Here is a 20911-nt window from a genome sequence, read left to right as displayed (position 1 = left end):
ATATCTGGTCAATGCGGATCTTCTGACCAATCTCCGCCCCTGAGACTGATAAGAATCTTCTCCAGACTCTGGTGTAGATATTTGTCGTGGAGGCTTTCCAGCTTTTTAATAGGGTGTTGACTTGCCCCCGGGAAAACCCCCTCCCCCTTAGCAGTTCCCCCCTCAAATTCCACGCCGCTAGGTGTAAGTTGGAAACCCGTGGGTGATACACTGGACCCAGGGACAGAAGGTCCGGGAGCTCTGGGAGAATCCATGGCTGGGACACAGACATCTTCCTCAGCCAAGGAAACCATGGCCTTCTGGGCCAGAATGGGGCTACTAAGCTTACGTGAGCCCTGTCCTCCCAGATCTTCCTCAGTACCATTGGAATCAGATTCAGTGTGGGGGGGGGGGGGGGGGGGGGGGAGGCATACGCCAGGTCGAAGTTCCACGGGATCAGGAGAGCGTCCACTGCATACGGGTTTTCTCTGGGATCCAGAGACCAAAACATAGGGAGTTGTCTGTTCCTTCTGCTGGCGAACAAATCTATTTCTGGGAGTCCCCATCTGTGTATGATCTGTCCGAAGATGGCCCTCTTTGATTCTCACTATCCCTGTTTGAGCCTGTTGCGACTTAGGAAATCAGCTTTTAAATTTTGTTTTCCTTTTATATGGAGGGCTGTAAGGGATAGAAGGTGAACCTTGGCGATCTGAAAGATACGATTCGCCACATCCATTAAGGGCCTGGACCGAGTTCCCCCCTGGTGGTTAATGTAGGCTACAGTTACCTGGTTGTCTGAGAATATTCTGACGTGTTCGCCGTGTAGGGACATAAGGAAAGCACTTACAGCCCGCTCCACGGCTAACAGCTCCTTAAGGTTAGAGGAAAATTTCTGTTCTGACGGTGTCCACATTCCCTGGACCCACCTATCCCCCATATGAGCTCCCCAGCCCCTGGTGCTAGCATCCGTGGTTAGAACTCGGGAGATCTGGTTTACCCAGGGAACTCCCCTACGCAGATTTGGAATTAGTGACCACCAACGTAGGGACTGAATGGTATCGTTGGATAAGGTAACTCTACCCTCGAGGCGACCTTCTAGCTGACGGGTATTGTGTAAAATGTCCCACTGCAGGGTTCTGGTGTGGAATTGGGCCCAGAGTACTGCTGGTATACACGCCGTAAGTGAGCCCAACAGTGACATTGCCCCCCTAAGAGTAATCGATGGATTTTCTATTACCCTGAGTATCTGACGCTGAATGTTGAATACTTTAGATTCTGGTAACCGACACTCTTGAATATCAGAGTCTACGATAAGGCCGAGGAACTGTTGTACTTTTAGGGGCTGCAGACGTGACTTCTTAAAATTAATGATCCAACCTAGACCCTGAAGGCTGGATATTACCCTCCCTAATTGGGTGGTGCAGTGAGATTCCGAGTGCCCCACAATTAGTAGATCGTCTAGATAGGGGATCACGAGAATGTCTTGTTCGTGCAAATGAGCCATAACCTCCGCCATTATCTTTGTGAAGACCCGGGGTGCCACCGCCACCCCGAAGGGAAGTGCCCTATATTGAAGATGGCCTATAACTTCGCCCACTGAAACAGCCACCCTTAGAAATTGCTGATGATCTGCGCGTATCGGGACATAATAGGTGTCTTTAAGGTCTAAGACTACCATAAAGCACCCACTGAATAGCAATTTAATCGCCGATTTCACAGACTCCATTTTGAAAGAGTGAATTTCAATGAATTTATTGAGGCTTCTGAGATTAGTAATGGTGCGGAAGGAGCAGTCTGGCTTCTTAACTAGAAAGAGGGGGGAGTAGAACCCCTTACCTCTTTGTAGCTCAGGAAGCTTCACCAAGACACCTTTCTGGAGAAGATCCTGGATCTCCACCTCCAATGCCTTCTGTTCTGTAGATGAAGAACGGATGGGGGTTCGAAGAAACTTCTCACGACGAGCCTGCTGGAACTCAAACCTCAGTCCTGTTCTGATGATGCTCCGTATCCAAGGACTGTTTGAAATACATGACCAGGCTGGGTAGAAGGACAACAACCTCCCCCCCACCTGGTGCGGCAGTCATTTCGGATTGCTGCGGTCCCGAGGGGTATTAAACATATACCCCCTACCTTTTCTCCTGGTGTCATATCTGGGTCTTTCTCTTGTTGTTCTCCTACGGTCAAACCACCTTCTGGAGGAGTCTCTTCTGTAAGGCGGTCTTCCTAAATAGGGAAAGCGTTTCTTGCTGTCGCCAGCTTTCTCTAAAAGTTCATCTAGCACTTTACCAAATAAGTAAACCCCTTCGCATGGGATACCATATAACTTTGATCTGGCCTGCATGTCACCCGGCCAACATTTGAGCCACAAGGCCTTACGGGCGGCATTGGATAGGGCCACGGATCTGGCTGCTAACTTCACAGAGTCTGCCGACGCATCTGAGAGGAGGGCCGCCGCTCCCTGGGCTGTAGAGAGGGAGGAAAGAATGTCCTGTCTTGGGACCTTATTTCTAAGCTGCCCTTCCAACTGGTCCAACCATACCATTAAGGACCTGGCGGTGCACGTGGCAGCGATCGCTGGCCGTAGGGCTCCAGCTGATGTTTCCTAGGTTCCCTTGAGGAAAACATCCGCCTTCCTGTCCAGCGGGTCCTTTAAGCTACCAAGGTCCTCAAAAGGTAGGGACGTCTTTTTACACGCTTTGGCGATAGCCGCGTCCAGTCTTGGGGCTTTGTCCCATGAGGATGAAGCCGTTTCCTCAAATGGATACCTTCTTTTGAAGGCAGGAGGCAGGGAGCCTTTCCTCTCGGGCTTCTTCCACTCCCATGTAATAAGGGCACTAATTTTGTCTACCAACGGGAAGGACCTACGATTTCTTCGGTCCAATCCTCGGAACATCGAATCCTGTACTGACTTCTTTGTCAGGGTCTCCTCAATCCCCATTGTGGTGTTTACTGCCTTTACTAGATGACTGACTTGTTCTAGTGGAAAACAGGAGTGGCCTGACCTGGCTTCAGATGATGATTGATGATGATGAATCTGATTTAAACTCCTGCGAGTCGATATCGGAGACCAGAATGGGGGATCTAGAGGATTTCTCCCTGAACCCCGTGTCCGGAGATAGGTAGGAGGTTAGGGGTTCGGTTAGATCCCTATCTCCCGTATACTGGAGGTAAAGTCAGCGGTCTCTTATGTGACCGTCCGGGAGGGGAACCCCGCATTCAGCACACTCTCTGTACTTGCTCTTCCCAGAGCACTTTTTCCCCTGGCAGAATGGAGACAGGGAACATAAGGGGAACAGAAAATCACCAAAGTGAACTTCCTCGTAGCTCACTAACCCTGGTTCATAGCAGCGCAGTACCGAGTTCTGTGGGGGGTCCATCGGAGCCGCCGATCCTTTACGGCTCGTGGATTTTTCTGGTTTCGCCTTCTGAGTAGACCTATGTTTCTCAGAGCGGCTGCTGCTGCTAGACCGCTGCTGGGGTCTTTCTGAAGGCGGAGGCTGCATCTGTGGATGCTCGTCCAGAGGCTCTGCCCGCTCCTGCGATGCCATTCTCAAACAACACAGGGCCAGAAGCACCTCGCAGCTGATCTGAGGCAGCTAAGTAGACTGCCAACCCCCGGAACCGCCCCCTATGGGGCTCACAGGTGTCCCTCATCCAGGCCTGCCAAGTACCCCCTGATGTCTGGCTCCTCCTCCTCCCCCTGACCGAGCTCGCGGCGGGGATCGGAGACCCCCGACCAGGCGCGCAGGCCGCCCAGCCTCCCCAGAGGCGCACACCCCTGACGTCACAGCCACGGCGCCCGCTCGGCGCGACCAGGCCGCGCCACCGGTCCGCGCCTGCGAGCCAGCGGCCCCCACCTCCGGCGAAAGCAGACGCCCCGGGACACGCGGCGGATGCCCCAGGGCCCGCACCCCCCGCCGCCCCCTCGGGACCGGACGAGGAGGGACTGCCCGGACCTAGCTACCGGGTACTGGCGTCGGGCCTCCAGAAGCAGGTTCTCCCTCTGAAGGTCTCTTCCACCTGCCGCCGCCTGCACCAACAGTCTCCCTGCCGTGCGGCGCTTCCAGTACTCCGGACAGACCGAGGCAGGGGACTCCCGCTGCCTGAATCGGCCTGCCGGGAATGGGATGGGATTTCATCCGGACTCCTGAAGAGGTATGTCTGAAGGGATCCCCTGTCAGGGACAGGAAACCAACTGAGGTGGGAGAGAGGGCCGCCCCTTTTTATGTCTGTAGGTTTCCTGTCCCCGAAGGGCGGATCCCCTCTCTCGTGGTGCTGTCATGGCGACTGAATAAAAGAAGCTGACAAGTTGCTTGGTTTTTACAGGCAGTTTCCAACTCTACCCATCTTCAAGGATGAGATAACCCTTTAAATAATTCAGATATAGAGGCTGTGTACCACAATGGAAAATCTTAAAGGGACTCTGTCACCAAGTCTTTGCTACTCCATCCGAGAGCAGAAAGATGCTGGGAAGAGACCCAGATTATAGCGATGTATCACTTATTGATCTGCAGCAGAGAAAACAGGGATTTTGTCAAAACTATAGAAAGCAGATCTAGCAGTTCTCTTAATGCTGAGCCTGTATCAACTCGCCCACACCACTGATTGGCAGCTTTGAGTACACTGTCAGCTTTCTGCCCATCCACAATCAGTGGTGGGGGTGGGCCATAAAGAGCTCATGAATATGGAAGACTACCAGGCAGCAGGTTTACTAGTACTCTAGTGATAATCATCTACTCATGAAATAGTGAGTAACACATCAATGGAATTACATTATGCTTCTTTCCGACTGGGTGACAAAAAGCTGGTGACAGACTCCCTTTAAATGGTGTTTTCTCAGTTTACCTGAATCTAAAATATCAAAAAAATGTTGAAGGTTTTAGTGTAACATGTATTTTTAATACATTTTTGCTATTTTTTTTTTTTATTAGTATAAAATATCTTGCAATTTTCACACTGACCACTGGGGTTTTTCCGACTCTTACTTCCTTTGAGAGTTTTCGGGAGGCTCTTTATCATCAGAGGCTTTATGACGATGACAGCTAACACCTCTACACAGCTAATAACACAGGATCCACCAATCACAATAGGAGACGTCACAGCCAACCCTGCTCCTACTCCCTTTACATTGACCTTTGCACACACACAGATCGGGTCGGGTTCTGACCATTGTGGCTAATGTATTGTTACCTGTAACAACAGGAAGTTAAGAGTCTAAAAAGCCCAGGTGGCCAGTGTGAAAATTACAAATTTGTTCATAAATTTATTCTTTAAATCATATTTTTTCTAGTTTTTTTTAATCTATAGGTCATTTTTTTGACTGCTTCCCTTTAATAATGAACTTAATTATACTTTAGCTTCTGAAAACAGACGTAAAAAATACTTACCGTATTTTCCGGCGTATAAGACTACTTTCTAACCCTGAAAATCTGCTTAAAAGTCGGGGGTCCGTCTTATATGCCGAGTGCATATGGCGGGGGAGTGGTCCCGATGAAGAAGGGAGGGTGTAGGTGGGGTTATCATCCCCTTTCAACTCATTTGTGGCAGCGGTGCGGCGGCTCCTCCTTCAGCAGTGTGGCGGCTCTGTGCTGGGGGTCGTTGGCGGCTCCTGTTTGTCCAGCATGGGGGCGGCTGTGGCGGCTCTCTGTCCAGCGTTGGGGCTCCTCTGGCATTTCCCCATAAGCCCGGAGGCCCAGGCAGCTCCATTGCTGCGATGGGGTGGCCTCCAGGAAAATGGCCGCCGAAGCCCACGCGAGCTCAGAATCAGATCTTGTCCCGAGATCTCGGGAGACAAGATCTGAATCTGAGCTCGCATGGGCTCCGGCGGCCATTTTCCTGGAGGCCACCACATCGCAGCAATGGAGCTGCCTGGGCCTCCGGGCTATGGGGAAATGCCGGAGCCTCGACGATGGACAGAGAGCCGCCGCAGCCGCCCCCAGCACAGCGCCCCCCATGCTGGACAAACAGGAGCCGCCGCAGCTGACCCCCAGCACAGAGCCGCCACACTGCTGAAGGAGGAGCCTCCGATCCCCACAGCACAGAGACCCGCAGCACCGCTGCCACCAATGGTAAAGGTAAAAGGGGGATGATAACACTTCACTTACACCCTCCCTTCTTCTTCGGGACCACTCGGAGCACCCGGCATATAAGATGACACAATCGTATAAGAAGATCCCGCAACTTTTAAGAAGATTTTCTATTTTAACTGGAAAAGTTGGGGGGTCGTCTTATACGCCGGAAAATACGGTATTTTAACATAAAATTAAAGTAGGTTTTGTTTTTTTTTGAAGACTGAAACAAAAGGTGAAATTTGAAGGAAAAGGAGTGGAAAACGAATGTAAATTTTTCACTCCCGACAGATCACTTGAAACCAAGGCTGGGGGAGAGCTTAAAGCTCGGTGTAATCCATATGACTCGGTGCTTTGAATGTTATCGGATCAAATTTCAGCTGATCCTATAGTTCTGCTTTCCAGCTGTCACGGCAGATTCTTCAGGAAATACAGGAGCAGAGACCCTTCATTAGAGGAGCCCCTATCAAGGTCTGTCTACCGCTAAAGAGCTTAATAACCCCTAAAGGAGACCAGGGGTATTTCCGTTTTTTGCGCTTCCGATTTTTGCTCCCCTTCTTCCCAGAGCCGTAACTTTATTTTTCCGTCAACATGGCAATGTGACGGCTTGCTCTTTGAGGGATGAGTTTTTACTTTTGAACAACACCATTGCCTTTACCATGTCGTGTACTGGAAAATGGGGAAAAAAATTCCAAGTGAAGTGAAATTGCAAAAAAAAAAAAAAGTGCAATTCCAGTTTTTTTATTTTTTTTACCATGTTCACTAAATGGTAAAACTGACCTGCCATTATGATTATCCAGGTCATTACGAGTTCATTGACACCAAACATGTCTAGGTTCTTCTTTATTTAAATGGTGGAAAAAAAATCCAAAATGGCTCCTTTTTTCGGGATCTGGGGTTGGGTGACTTTTTTTTTTTTACCATTTTACAGACCAAGATGACATTATTTTTAAGCCATGTTGGTCTAGATATGATGCTTTGATCACCAGTTATTGCATTTTACTGCAATGTTGCATCAACCAAAAAAACGTAATTCTGGCATTTTTTTTTTTCTAGTTACGTAGTTTACCGCTCAGATTTTTTTTCTATTTTGATTGGGCGTTTCTGAACACAGTGATACAATAAAAAAAATATATATACACATATTTGGTTTTATTCTGAATGGGGCAAAAGGGAGGTGATTTGAACTTTTATATGTTAATATTTTTTAAAACTTTTTTTTTCTACTTTTTACTTGCTTCAATAGTCTCCATGTGAGACTAGAAGTTAGGGTCATCTGATCGCTTGTGTTACACATAGCGGGGCTATAGCTACAGCCCTGCTATGAGTAACAAAAATGCTCATCTGCTGTAAGCGCCAGATCAGATCATCTGTCATGTGCCAGAAAAGGTGCAAGCTCGGCGCCCGAGCCTGCACCAAAAAGGGGGAGGTGACTTAGGACTGATGTATCCGCCATAGGTCGTTAAGGAGTTAACGGTGCCATTGTGTTAGGAGCTACTAGTGGAAAGTGTCATTGAAAGCCAGACCCGAAATTGAAGAAATTTATTAGGCAAGACTAATAAATCTGTATCTATATATGGATAAATGTTGGTCAGATTTTGAAGGAAAACTAAATCATGGCGTTTCATGCCGATTTGGAAGACTTACCTGTGTAGTTGCCCGGTTGAGAACTTCGAGTGGTTATAAAGTTGAGAGGAACGTGAGGCGTTCCACTGATGTATTCATGCGGGAAAGGGCCATTGGGCCCTGTGTATCTTTGGCACACAACCCTCTGGCACACAAAATACACCCCTCCAAAGATGAAGACGGACAGAATAATGCCAATCACTGGTAGGATAGCACTGCTGTGTGAAGGAGTCTCCTCGGAGGTGGATCTATCCAGCTCTAAAATTCAAACGAGAAGTTGGTGATAAAGTGGAAATAGTTTATTCTTCAAAGCAAAATCAAATTTTGGGAATATATCAAGAAATAAGCCCATTCACAGTCCCACATTCACATATGTAAAAGGAAATCTGCTGTGCTGCTCACCACACATGATATCATTAGAGTTGTCGCCGCAGTCCAGGAAGGAGTCGCACTGCTGCTTTGTAGTGACGCACTGGCCATTGTCACAGCGGAACTGATTAGACGTACAGATTACTGCAATGTATGGAGAGAAGAAATCTATTCAATACGAGTGGGGGGTTGAAACATTTAACGTCAAGTTCTAAACGCTGGACTGGAAAGTCCTGTTCTCCACCAAACCCTCATTTATTATGGGAAGATCAGACAAGCTGTCTCCTTGATGGATAAGTCAGGCGGCTTAGACTAGCATTAGGGCGAAGATGTCCATGAGCACAAAATTAATAAAACGCGGCTTAGAATTTTATAAAATGTCATTCTAGAAGTTCTGTGCTTTTCACCTCTAGTATTGGGATTAGTAGTTCACAATAAATAAGTTCTAGGGTGTTGCAAAGTTCCATATCGGGACGCGAGCAGTAACAATCACGTTGGGTCAGCGTTAGGATATCAGCATGATACCCACCGACTGCACGCAACACCATCCTCCTCTCCGGAGACAAAGGTGAGCAAAGCTGGAGAGCCCTTTTTACATGATTAACACTTACAACATTTAAGTTATTGTAGTCAGATATGGAGCCTTACTAAGAGGCCTATCGGAAGCACGGACCATTTGTACATTTTCAGAAGCTTTCCTTGTTTACATGAAGAGAGAAACCGGGATGAAATCGTAAGGGATATATATTTTTAGGAAAACCTCTATTCATACCTTCACAGTCCAGCTCATCAGTCTTGTCCTGACAATCATACTCTCCATTACACTTCTTACGAGCGTCTATACATTGTCCTTTCTCACACTGGAACTGATTGTCGGAGCACAACGGGCAGTTCTCCTCATCACTCTTGTCCTCACACTCCGAGAAGCCATCACAACGCCAGGAAAGGGGAATGCAGTCGATATCGCCGGTGGCACATGTAAACTGTTCGGGAGAACAAGTCGGGGGCTCTGTGCAAAAACAAAGATAGGATGGACAGATAGAGGAGTTTAGTGAGAAGATTCACACTGCCCTGGTCTGGTGTCCAGTTGAATTCTCCATGGGGAGAAAGGCAGTCATCGCTTTTGGGACAAGCATCCTGGGCACCTCAGGCATTACTCAGCCCCATATCATGACAGGTGCAGTGATTAAGCCGTATGTGACTTCAAGACAATGCCTTGTAAATATGCTAGAACCACCCAAGAACCCAGCTGCAGAATGAAGACTACCCTCATCCAACAGCCCTGGAGGATCGAACAGGACGCCAGCCCATAGACCTAATCTTTTCACTAAACTTTAGGATTTATCTTTGGATACACAGATTAAAGATTTGTGCTGCCATGGAGGATTGGACCAGCAGGACAGCCCAAATCTTTTAGCAAAATTAATTTTTCACACTCTAAACATTTATTATTTGGGAGACCAGTAGGAGCAAATAAATCAGTACCTCCACACGTCAATAGGTTTTGCAAGAGGACAAGGTGGACAGGACAGGAGCATCGAGGGGTGCCATCTCCTTTAGCTATGCAGATATGAGAACATCCTCCATTATCTCTTGAACACGGGTGCGCAGCTAAAACGTTAAATGTTTCTCATCAATAGAATGTTAATTAACCAGCATGGGAATACATAGCAGCGAGGGTCTTAGATGTATACCTAACGATCAATTAATGTAACGATACTTAAAATCCAAGCATTCTCAAAATGTGATCAATTAAGACGGGCTTCCAAAATTTACTATGGTCCTTTCAAAAACGACAAAAAAGTTTACGGGGGTAGGAAGGGCAATCTGCTTATGGCTGGATGTGGAAGGAGCCTGCACTCACTTGATCAATTGGATTTAACCATTCAAGTGTTGGGAAACCAAAGCAGTCGGCATTTCCACCTTCAAACGAATTACTATTTAGAAGGAAAAAAAAACTTAAAGGAAAAAAACCCTGATTCTGTACTAATATATACATAGTTGTATAGGTTGAAAAACACCTAAGTCCAACAAGTTCAAAACTTTCTCCACTAATTATACATTTTTGTTACTAAATTATATATAACCCTCAATGTTATGTGTACTGAAGAATATCTCCCCAGTAATCGAACCCACAACCTTCAACATTACAGGCAGGAGCTTCAGCTATTGAGCCACAGGCTCTGGTATAAGTCTGCTTTTATTAAAATCTGAATCAAGGAACAACACCATCAGTAAAAGCCAAACTAATTGACGGGTATTCAACACTTGACTACAACTTTTGTACAAAAACAGATGTAACTCTCAAAATGAGCTCTCCACTTACTGACGTGGGCCATTTTCATAGTCATTATTTCGGGACCCTCCTTAGAAAACCTCAGTAATAGACTGATGTGAAAAGGAACTTACAGAACTCCTTCGTATCAAGAGTCTCCACAGCGTGGATTCCGGTAAGGTGGGCAATGCGGCCTTGAATCCTTGTCCTTTGCAGCCCATTTGTCTTATCTACTCTTTCAATCATCTGTTGTTGACGGTCAATCCAGTAGAGATGATCGCCCAAAACGGACAGTCCCATGGGTTGAAGGATATTTGAATCTTCTAAAGTAATTCGATTAGCTCCTATTGTAATGATATAAAATAATACCTACTAGTTAAACAAGACCCTCTAATGAATACAGAAAAAAAAAACTACTAGTTCTTGAGCAACGTGTTCCAGTGGTCTTCACGAACTGATAGAACGTAAAACAGACCATCACGAAAAAGCAACATTATGAATGGTTAAATGGAGTCTTCAGACCGACCCAAGGTTCAGTATCCGCATTAATTGATGCGGATACTGAAAGGGAATGTGTCATTAGAAAATGACCCAATTGTGTAAATCAGGTTTGCGTTAAATATGTGATGAAAAATTAAAAACACAGATAAATGTAAAAAGTTTGCAAATTTACACTGGCCATTGGGGCACTTTTAGACTCCGGCTTACTAGTTCTTTACAAAAGACTTTTCAGAAGTCTCATTATCATCACAAGCCGCGGCGACACCATCACATGTTTCTCAACGCAAGCAATGACTAGCCAGGTCTTTCCCCGGGAGGGAACAACCACGGGAAGGGCAGTCTCCAATGAAGGAAACCACCTATGCCAAAACATGGTATCCATCGCGCTGCAGATATCAAGGTATCATTTTATTCGACTTTCTTTGCCCTGTATATCCATATAGGTTGCATAGGAGGGTTGATCCTACTGACACATGCCCTTTAAACAGTAGGTTTATTTCTGCCCTTTATCGGTCAGAATGGTCTTGCTTATCTTGTGGATTCCAAGCTAGGATAGCGATGAAGTCCACAATTTGCTTCTAACAAGAGTCAATAAACGTGTTTAGTACCAATGTCTACGGTAATCAACGAGAGCTTTTGTTAAACGATTATTTTACGCCTGTTAGTCATTGTGTAGAGAAGCGTCTATTTTGCGTTATCGGCAACTGATGGCTCCATTATCGAATTACACGCTCTTCAAGAAGGAGAATGCTTGTACGTTCCCTAGGTTTAGAAAGACTTAGGTCCGCGAATAACAGAAATTCTGGAGAAAGCCAAAACTGAGTTAAAATAAGTCACACTAATATGGCCGCCCTGACAGACTGTTCCTCGTTATCCTCGGCCTACAACCTCATATGCTTCCTGGCTGTAGGAATGCATTGGAAACTGGAGTAGTCAAAAGGGCACAGATTGAGAAATTATAGGGTAAAAAAAAAAAAAAAAAACTAAAAGTCAGGAATATGTTAGCTGTAGCAAATAAGATATGTCTTAGAGACAGCAGGTATTGTCTAACAGTCAGTGGAGAAAAGCTGGAGGACAGGAGATCTCAGAACACCAGTCAACTTTTCGGTGAAAACACGTGCATACCAGGAATACTAGGTCATATTTACAGAGCTGTTTCCTACATGTCAAGATGTTTTCCACTGCCGCAAGGGGTCTTAATGAAGACTGCTTAATTACTGTAGCCTGTGGGGCTGTCATCGCATATCGGTGATTAATAAAAACTTTTCCATAAAAGCGCTGGTTTGATTTGCAAACTGACAAATATAGAGTTCAGCGACATGAAGCACAAAGGAGGGGAGGAGGAAAGGAATAAATCCTTCAATTTTCATCCTCAAGCTATTCAAAGAACTCAAGCATAGACGTTCCACCACAGCGAGCACGTTGCATTTTTTTCAGTCACAGTCTTGATTGAGTTTGTCAGGTAGTGAACAGCTTACATGCAAAATTCACCTCATTTATTCACCTTTCATTACTCCTCTGAATAATTTTGATTGCAACTCTGTTATACACTGTGTTCCAAATTATTATGCAAAAAGAGTTTAGGAGTGATAAGGTTAGAATTTTTTTGTTTGTCATGTAAACTCATTGATGATGATGGGTGTCAGGGCTCTTTATATCACTGAAAGCAATTGCAGATACCTGTGCACATTAGTTTGGCAGGTGTGTCCAAATAAAGGCAAGACTACTTAAGAAGGCTGTTCCACATTATTAAGCAGCCTACATTTTTTGCCAAAATGGGAAAGAAAAAGGATGTGTCGGCTGCTGAGAAGCAACAAATTGTGGAGTATTTAGGTCAAGGCATGACTCCAATCAACATTGCCAAGACACTTCATCGTGATCATCGCACAATCAAGAGGTATGTCGCTGATTCCCAGCACACACGTGTGCGTGCTGATAAGGAAAAATTGAGGACTCTTTCCAACAGGCAATAGCGCCCGGTTAAAAGAGCAGCTGCAAAAATGCCTTGTCATAGCAGCAGACAAGTTTTTGAAGCTGCTGGTGCCTCCAACGTCCCCCGAACAACAAGATGCAGGGTCCTTCAGAGGTTTGCAGCTGTGCGTAAGCCATCCTGTCGACCACCTCTATCCACTGCACACAAGCAGAAACGGCTCCAGTGGGCCAAACGATACATGAAGACTGACTTCCAAACTGTTTTGTTCACCGATGAGTGCCGTGCAACGCTCGATGGTCCAGATGGATGGAGTGGAGGCTGGCTGGTTGATGGACACCCCATGAAAACACGGCTAAGGTGCCAATAAGGAGGAGGTGGAGTAATGTTTTGGGCTGGAATCATGGGGAGAGAGATTGTCGGCCCCTTTAGGATCCCTGAAGGGGTAAAGATGAACTCCATAATCTACAGTATGTGGAGTTTCTAAAACAGCACTTCCTGCCATGGTTCAAGAGGAAGAACCGTGCTTTCCGCAGCAAGATCATTTTCATGCACCGTCTCATGCTGCAAATAACACATCTGCATCTCTGGCTGCTATGGGCATAAAAGAGGACAAAATTATGGTGTGGCCACCATCTTCCCCTGACCTAAACCCCATTGGGAACCTCTGGAGCATCCTCAAAAGGTGTGTCTATGATGGCGGGAGGCAGTTCACATCTAAGCAACAGCTCTGGGAGGGTATTCTGTCCACAGGCAAAACAATTGAAGCACAAACCATCCAAAAACTGACAAATTCAATAGACGAGAGAGTTCAGAAGCTTCTTTCCAACAAGGGGTCCTATGTGCAAATGTAACATCACCTAGAATAAAGTTTTGACTTGAAAACGGCTTAATTTTATTTTGTAATAAGCTGATAATGCTTATCATTTCACAATTCACCATTTTTTGTTCAAAATAATAATAAAAAGGTTGAAAACTCTGCTGTGCATAATAATTTGGAACATGCATTTTGAGTGTTTCTTATTTTTAAAAATATACTGTTTTCATAGGCACTTTGTTCAAAAACATTGCAATTATACTAGAATATTAGATGACTGGAAAATAACAATGACTGCAATTCTTATAGGTAATTTAGAGAAAATAGGAGGAAATATTTTTTGCATAATAATTTGGAACACAGTGTATAGACTTCTTCTGAAATCAAAACATGGTAAGTAAGACTATGAGGTCTGTTTGGGATCACGGTCCTGTTGCAGGGTCCAATGAGGTTCAAGATTTTGCTTCTTCAAGAAGAGCATGATGTTTTTGCCTAGGATTTTTTGATACTTTACTGAATCTATATTTTTGTTCACATGCTGCAGGTTTTCAGTATCACCAAGCCCTCGCCATGCTTCATTCATTTCAGACATCACCAAGCCCCCTGCCATGCTTCATTGCAGACATCACCGAGCCCCCTGCCATGCTTCATTGCAGGCATCACCGAGCCCCCTGCCATGCTTCATTGCAGGCATCACCGAGCCTCCGCCATGCTTCATTGCAGGCATCACCGAGCCCCCGCCATGCTTCATTGCAGGCAACACCGAGCCCCCGCCATGCTTCATTGCAGGCAACACCGAGCCCCCGCCATGCTTCATTGCAGGCAACACCGAGCCCCCGCCATGCTTCATTGCAGGCAACACCGAGCCCCCGCCATGCTTCATTGCAGGCAACACCGAGCCCCCGCCATGCTTCATTGCAGGCAACACCGAGCCCCCGCCATGCTTCATTGCAGGCAACACCGAGCCCCCGCCATGCTTCATTGCAGGCAACACCGAGCCCCCGCCATGCTTTATTGCAGGCAACACCGAGCCCCCGCCATGCTTCATTGCAGGCAACACAGAGCCCCCGCCATGCTTCATTGCAGGCAACACCGAGCCCCCCGCCATGCTTCATTGCAGGCAACACCGAGCCCCCGCCATGCTTCATTGCAGGCAACACCGAGTCCTTGCCATGCTTCATTGCAGGCAACACTGAGCCCCCGCCATGCTTCATTGCAGGCATCACGAGCCCCGCTTCATCGCAGTCATCACCAAAACCCCGCAGCGCTTCATTGCAGGCATCATAGAGAACCCGCCACGCCTCATTGCAGGCATCATTGAGAATCCGCCACACTTCATTGCAGGAACCACCGAGCCCCCACCACGCTTCACTGAAGGCATCACCGAGCTGCCGCCACGCTTCATTGCAGGCATCACCGAGCTGCCGCCATGCACTGCAGGGCCACCGCCAAGCAAATGCAGACATTGACTGGATTACATGGCCAGCACCCAACTCTTTGTCAGACACTTCAGATGCTGAAATTAAAAATGTTGTTACGGCCCTTTAATAACGACCTCAGGATGAAGCCACACATGTAATATCTGTGGCACTAGAAGGAGCAGTATCAATCATTCTTTTATTCTGTAGCCACTCCTGGCTTTGGCTAAATTAAGAACAAAAACTGCACCAAGAACTCCATTCATGATTCCAGACTATGGCCCCAATTTTGTCAAGTGCACTTTTTTCCAAGGGCTCTTTTCAGGTGTCTGTGATCATCGGTTCGATCTTTGATAGCAATGCACGGACTGGCCGCGCGTCTTCCATCCCAGAGAGTGACAGCTGCATAGAAATATATGAAGCTGCCACACTTGAGGTCAGGAGACGCATGGCCAGTCTGTGCATTGCAATCCAAGAATGGACCGTTGATGGCGAACATCTGAAAAAGCCCCAAGCCTTTTTTCTGTCGCCTCGTTTTTTTTTGCTGGTGCTCTTTGGGTCCAGATTCATCAAAGTGGCAAACAAATAATGTACCATATTTAGATTTTGAGATTGTATATCTTTGCTCTAATGACGAAAGCGTATCTCTTCTTTTATCAGGTTTCTTGGAGAATTAGAACACGTGGAAAAATTCTGCATTGGTCTTTGGTCTGTATCTGTATGTTTTCAATTTCTGAGCTTTGCAATCCGCTCCAGATATAAACTCCCCCCCCCACGGCAGCTGTGCAGCGCTTATTTTTTTGGCGTTGTATTCACTAAAGTCTGATGCTGAATTCTTCCAATTGTGTTCATTATTCACTAAATAGGATGGATTACAAAAACAAGCGTGAATGGATCAAACAGAAAAACATCATTGTCTCATTAAGTGATGCGTGTCCTCTCATCTCACGCCGTTCCCCCGCCTTTCATCTTCTTGACATAAATTATCATCACTAGCAGGATCAGAAACTTGGATCTCACCGGCTACATCACAAAAACAGCAGAGATCCATACAGATTTTTAATCAAAACTTTCTTCATTGTGCGCCATTTCACTGGTTTATGAAAGCGCTAATTGCATACCGTGACCGATACTTGAATGAAGAAGCCACTTCGAAACACAAATAATGTCTTGTACTACAACTATTTTGATAGTTAATTTTGGCACAGGCAACTTCATTTCTTCCGTCTAAGGCTGGTTTCACATTAGCGCATTTTCAGCGCGCGCACGGCCGGGGGTAGCTCCGCCCCCGAGCCGGCTCTCTGCCCGGCGTGCCCGCCCCTTCCTTGTAGCGCCGCCTCCTAGCGGACAGCGGCGCCTGCGATCGGCGCACCCTATCTTTAGCATAGGGTGCGCCGATCGTGCACAGGCCGTGCGCTAGTTGCGCTTTGCCCTGCGCTGCGCACTTTTGACGGTGCGCCGTGCGCGCCAAAATCAAACTTTTCGGATTTTGGCGCGCACGGCGCACCGTCAAAAGTGCGCAGCGCAGGTCAAAGCGCAACTAGCGCACGGCCTGCGCACGATCGGCGCACCCTATGCTAAAGATAGGGTGCGCCGATCGCAGGCGCCGCTGTCCGCTAGGAGGCGGCGCTACAAGGAAGGGGCGGGCACGCCGGGCAGAGAGCCGGCTCGGGGGCGGAGCTACCCCCGGCCGTGCGCGCGCTGAAAATGCGCTAATGTGAAACCAGCCTCACCCGACACTTAGGTTGATAATTGGGTCCGGAGGGAAGTTGGTAATGAGGGCTTCGTATGATTAGAAGCCCTTATAATTGCTCAAAACAGATTTACAACATGTATCATCGAAATGTCTCACTGGCGGTTGGAGTCATTGATTCATGCGGACATCAATGGCGATCTTAAAAATTAAATTCCACTTTAAGAACAAACTTCAGGATGTGTGTCACAAGGTATACTTTAGAATCATAGAATCGTAGAGTTGGAAGGGACCTCCTGGGCCATCTTGTCCAACCCCCTGCTCAAAGCAGGATTCGCTAAATCATCCCAGTCAGATGTCTGTCCAGCCTCTGTTTGAAGACTTCCATTGAAGGAGAACTCACCACCTCTAGTGGCCGCCTGTTCCACTCATTGATCACTCTAACTGTCAAAAAGTTTTTTCTAATATCTAATCTGTATCTCCTCCCATTCAGTTTCATCCCATTGCTTCTAGTCTTTCTTTGTGCAAATGAGAATAAAGATGATCCTTCTACAATGTGACAGCCCTTTAGATATTTGTAGATGGCTATTAAGTCTCCTCTCAGTCTTCTCTTTTGCAAACTAAACATTCCCAAATCCTGCAACCTTTCCTCATAAGACAGAGTTTGCAGACCGGTCACCATTCTGGTCACTCTTTTCTGAACTTGCTCCAGTTTGTTGATGTCTTTTTTTAAAATGTGGCGCCCAAAACTGGACACAATATTCCAGATGAGGTCTGACCAAAGAGGAGTAGAGGGAAATAAGGACTTCACGTGATCTAGACTGTATGCTTCTGTTAATACATCCTAGAATTGCATTTGCCTTTTTTGCTGCTGCATCACACCGTTGACTCATATTCAGTCTGTGATCTATTAGTATACCCAAGTCTTTTTGACATGTGCTGTTGCTTAGCCCTATTTCTCCCATTCTGTATATGCTTTTTTCATTTTTATTGCCCAGATGTAGTACTTTGCATTTTTCCCTGTTAAAAAACCATTCTGTTAGTTGCTGCCCACTGCTCCAGTTTATTTATATCTTTTTGAATCCTCTCTCTCTTCTCTAGTATTAGCTATCCCTCCTAGCTTTGTGTCATCAGCACATTTAATCAGTTTACCCTCAATTCCTTCATCTAAAATCGTTGATAAAGATGTTGAACAATACAGGGCCCAGGACAGAGCCCTGTGGTACCCCACTTGAGACATTCTTCCAACTGGATGTGTAGCCATTTACGACCACTCAAAATAAAGGGTTTAGGTGCATTATTCAGAGGGCATCAGTAATGGAAACGGCATGAAAAGTTCAGCTTCATGGTTCTGTATCTGTGTAAGGGAGTGGAGAGCAGAAAAATCAATCACAGCCTGTAATTGTCATCTCTTCCAGGGATCCAGGGGGGTTGATACACAAACTTATCATTTTGTCATCCCCTCCTCCCTTATAAATCAAAGAAAATATGTTTTTTTTGCCAAAGAGAAGTGTCTCTCTTTATTTTAACCCCTTACCTACAAATGACGTAATATTCCGTCCATGTGACCATGGACCCAATTACCATGGACGGAATATTACGTCATCGCGATCAGCGGCGCCCACGTGGTGAGCGCCGCTGATCGCGGCCGAGTGTCAGCTAATTATCATAGCTGACACCCGGCACAATGTGTCAGGGGCAGTCACGGACCGCCCCCGACACGTTAACCCCTTGCACACCGCGATCAAACACGATCGCGGTGTACCGGGGGTTAAAGGGAAGCATCGGCAGGGAGGGGGCTCCCTCCTTGCTTCCCTGAGCCCCCCACGGCAGCGCAATGTGCAGCGCTGCTGCGGGGGACTCCTTTCCTCCAGGCCCCCGGATCCAATATGGCGACGGGGACCTCCGGGGGCCTGCAGGAAGCTGGCTTCCTCAGTGCCTGCAAAGCGCAGGCATGAGGAAGCCTGTGCAGTGCCTGTGACAGATCGCTGATCTGTCACAGTGATCTGTGATGTGACAGATCAGTGATCTGTCACAGGACAGTGAAGTCCCACCTGGGACATTGTAATAAAGTAAAAAAAAAATAAAAAAAAAAAGTGTAAAAATAATTTTAAAAAAAAATCGCCAAATAAATTAAAAAAAAAATAAAATATTCCCCAATAAATTCATTTTTTGGAAATAAAAAAAAAAAAATCAATAAAAGTACACATATTTGGTATCGCCGCGTCCGTAACGACCCGCCCTATAAAACTGTCCCAATAGTTAACCCCTTAAGCGAACCCCTTAAAAAATAAAAATAAAAAACGAAGCAAAAAATGATTTATTATCATACCGCCGAACAAAAAGTGCAATAACGCGCGATCAAAAAGACGCATATAAATCTCCATGGTACTGCTGAAAACGTCATCTTGTCCCGCAAAAAACGAGCCACCATACAGCATCATCAGCGAAAAAATAAAAAAGTTATAGCTCGCAGAATAAAGTGATGCAAAAATAATTATTTTTTATATAAAATTGTTTTCATTGCATAAAAGCGCCAAAACATAAAAAAACGACCTAAATGAGGTATCGCTGTAACCGTACTGACCCGAAGAATAAAACCGCCTTATAAATTTTACCGCACCCGGAACGGCGTAAACGCACCACCCAAAAGAAATTCATGAAACGCTGGTTTTTGTAAATTCTGCGTCCCAAAAAATGAAATAAAAAGCGATCAAAAAATGTCACATGCCCGAACATGATACCAATAAAAATGTCAACTCGTCCCGCAAAAAATAAGACCTCACATGACTCGGTGGGTCAAAATATGGAAAAATTATAGCTCTCAATATGTGGTGATGCAAAAACTAATTTTTACAATAAAAAGCGTCTTTTAGCGTGCGACAGCTGCCAAAAATAAAAACCGCCATAAATAGTAAATCAAACCCCCCGTTATCACCCCCTTAGTTAGGGAAAAATAATAAAATTAAAAAAATGTATTTATTTCCATTTTCCCATTAGGGTTAGGGCTAGGGTTAGGGCTAGGGTTAGGGTTAGGGCTAGGGTTAGGGCTAGAATTGGGGGTTTCCACTATTTGCGCATATCAGGTGCTCTCCAAACGCAACATGGCATATGATCTCAATTCCAGCCAATTCTGCGTTGAAAAAGTCAAATGGTGCTCCTTCCCTTCCAAGCTCTGCCATGCACCCAAACAGTGTTTTACCCCCTCATATGGGGTATCAGCCTACTCAGGGCAAATTGCAAAACAACTTTTGGGGTCCTATTTCTCCTGTTGCCCTTAGAAAAATAAAAATTTTGGGGCAAAAATATCATTTTTGTGGAAAAAAATTTTTTTGTTATTTTCACGCCTGGGCGTTATAAACTTCTGTGAAGCACTTGGGGGTTCAAAGTTCTCACCACACATCTAGATAAGTTCCTTGGGGGGTCTAGTTTCCAAAATGGGGTCATTTGTGGAGGGTTTCCACTGTTTTGGTACATCAGGGGCTTTCCAAACGCGACATGGTGTCTGATCTCAATTCCAGCCAAAAAAGTCAAATGGCTCTGCTTGCCTTCCGAGCTCTGCCATGTACCCAAATAGTCATTTACACCCACATATGGGGTATTAGCGTACTCAGGACAAATTGCACATTAACTTTTAGGGTCCTGTTACCCTTGGGAAAATAAAAATTGGGAGTGAAAAGATCATTTTGTGGAAAAAATATGATTTTTTAATTGTACCGCTGTACATTATAAACTTCAGTGAAGCCCTTGTGGGTTCAAAGTTCTCACCACACATCTAGATAAGTTCCTTAGGGGGTCTAGTTTCAAAAATGGGGTCACTTGTGGGGAGTTTCCAATGTTTAGGTACATCAGGGGCTCTCCAAACGCGACATGGCGTCCGATCAGAATTCCAGCCAATTTTGCATTGAAAAAGTCAAACGGCGCTCCTTCCCTTCCGAGCTCTGCCATGCGCCGAAACAGTGGTTCCCCCCCACATATCAGGTATCAGCGTGCTCAGGACAAATTGCACAATAATTTTTGCAGTCCAATTTCTCCTGTTACACTTGGTAAAATAAAAAAAATTGAACCTGAAGTAATTTTTTTTGTGAAAAAAAGTTAAATGTTAATTTTTTTTTAAATATTCAAAAAATTCCTGTGACGCACCTGAAGGGTTAATAAACTCCTTGAATGTGGTTTTAAGCACCTTAAGGGGTGCAGTTTTTAGAATGGTGTCACTTTTGGGTAATTTCTATCAT

The 20911-nt window shown here is 45.8% G+C and overlaps 1 protein-coding gene across 1 annotated transcript in view; it reads right to left on the bottom strand.

Moving 5' to 3' along the window:
• The window catches only part of LRP5 (LDL receptor related protein 5), a 149096-nt gene that overhangs the window by 6384 nt on the left and 121801 nt on the right, over positions 1-20911 (bottom strand). The window contains exons 16-20 of the mRNA XM_073563223.1: positions 10452-10661; positions 9528-9653; positions 8815-9051; positions 8076-8186; positions 7695-7931 (exon numbers count right to left, since the gene is read on the bottom strand). Coding sequence (XP_073419324.1) covers positions 7695-7931; positions 8076-8186; positions 8815-9051; positions 9528-9653; positions 10452-10661 — 921 coding nt within the window. The remainder of the gene's footprint in view (positions 1-7694; positions 7932-8075; positions 8187-8814; positions 9052-9527; positions 9654-10451; positions 10662-20911) is intronic.

Source organism: Dendrobates tinctorius, unplaced genomic scaffold, assembly GCF_039654945.1.
Source record: "Dendrobates tinctorius isolate UK_male_01 unplaced genomic scaffold, ASM3965494v1 ptg000384l, whole genome shotgun sequence".
In the NCBI taxonomy this organism is placed as follows: domain Eukaryota; kingdom Metazoa; phylum Chordata; class Amphibia; order Anura; family Dendrobatidae; genus Dendrobates; species Dendrobates tinctorius.
The sequence above is the reverse complement of the archived record's forward strand: the minus strand, read 5'-3'. Positions and strand labels throughout refer to the sequence as shown.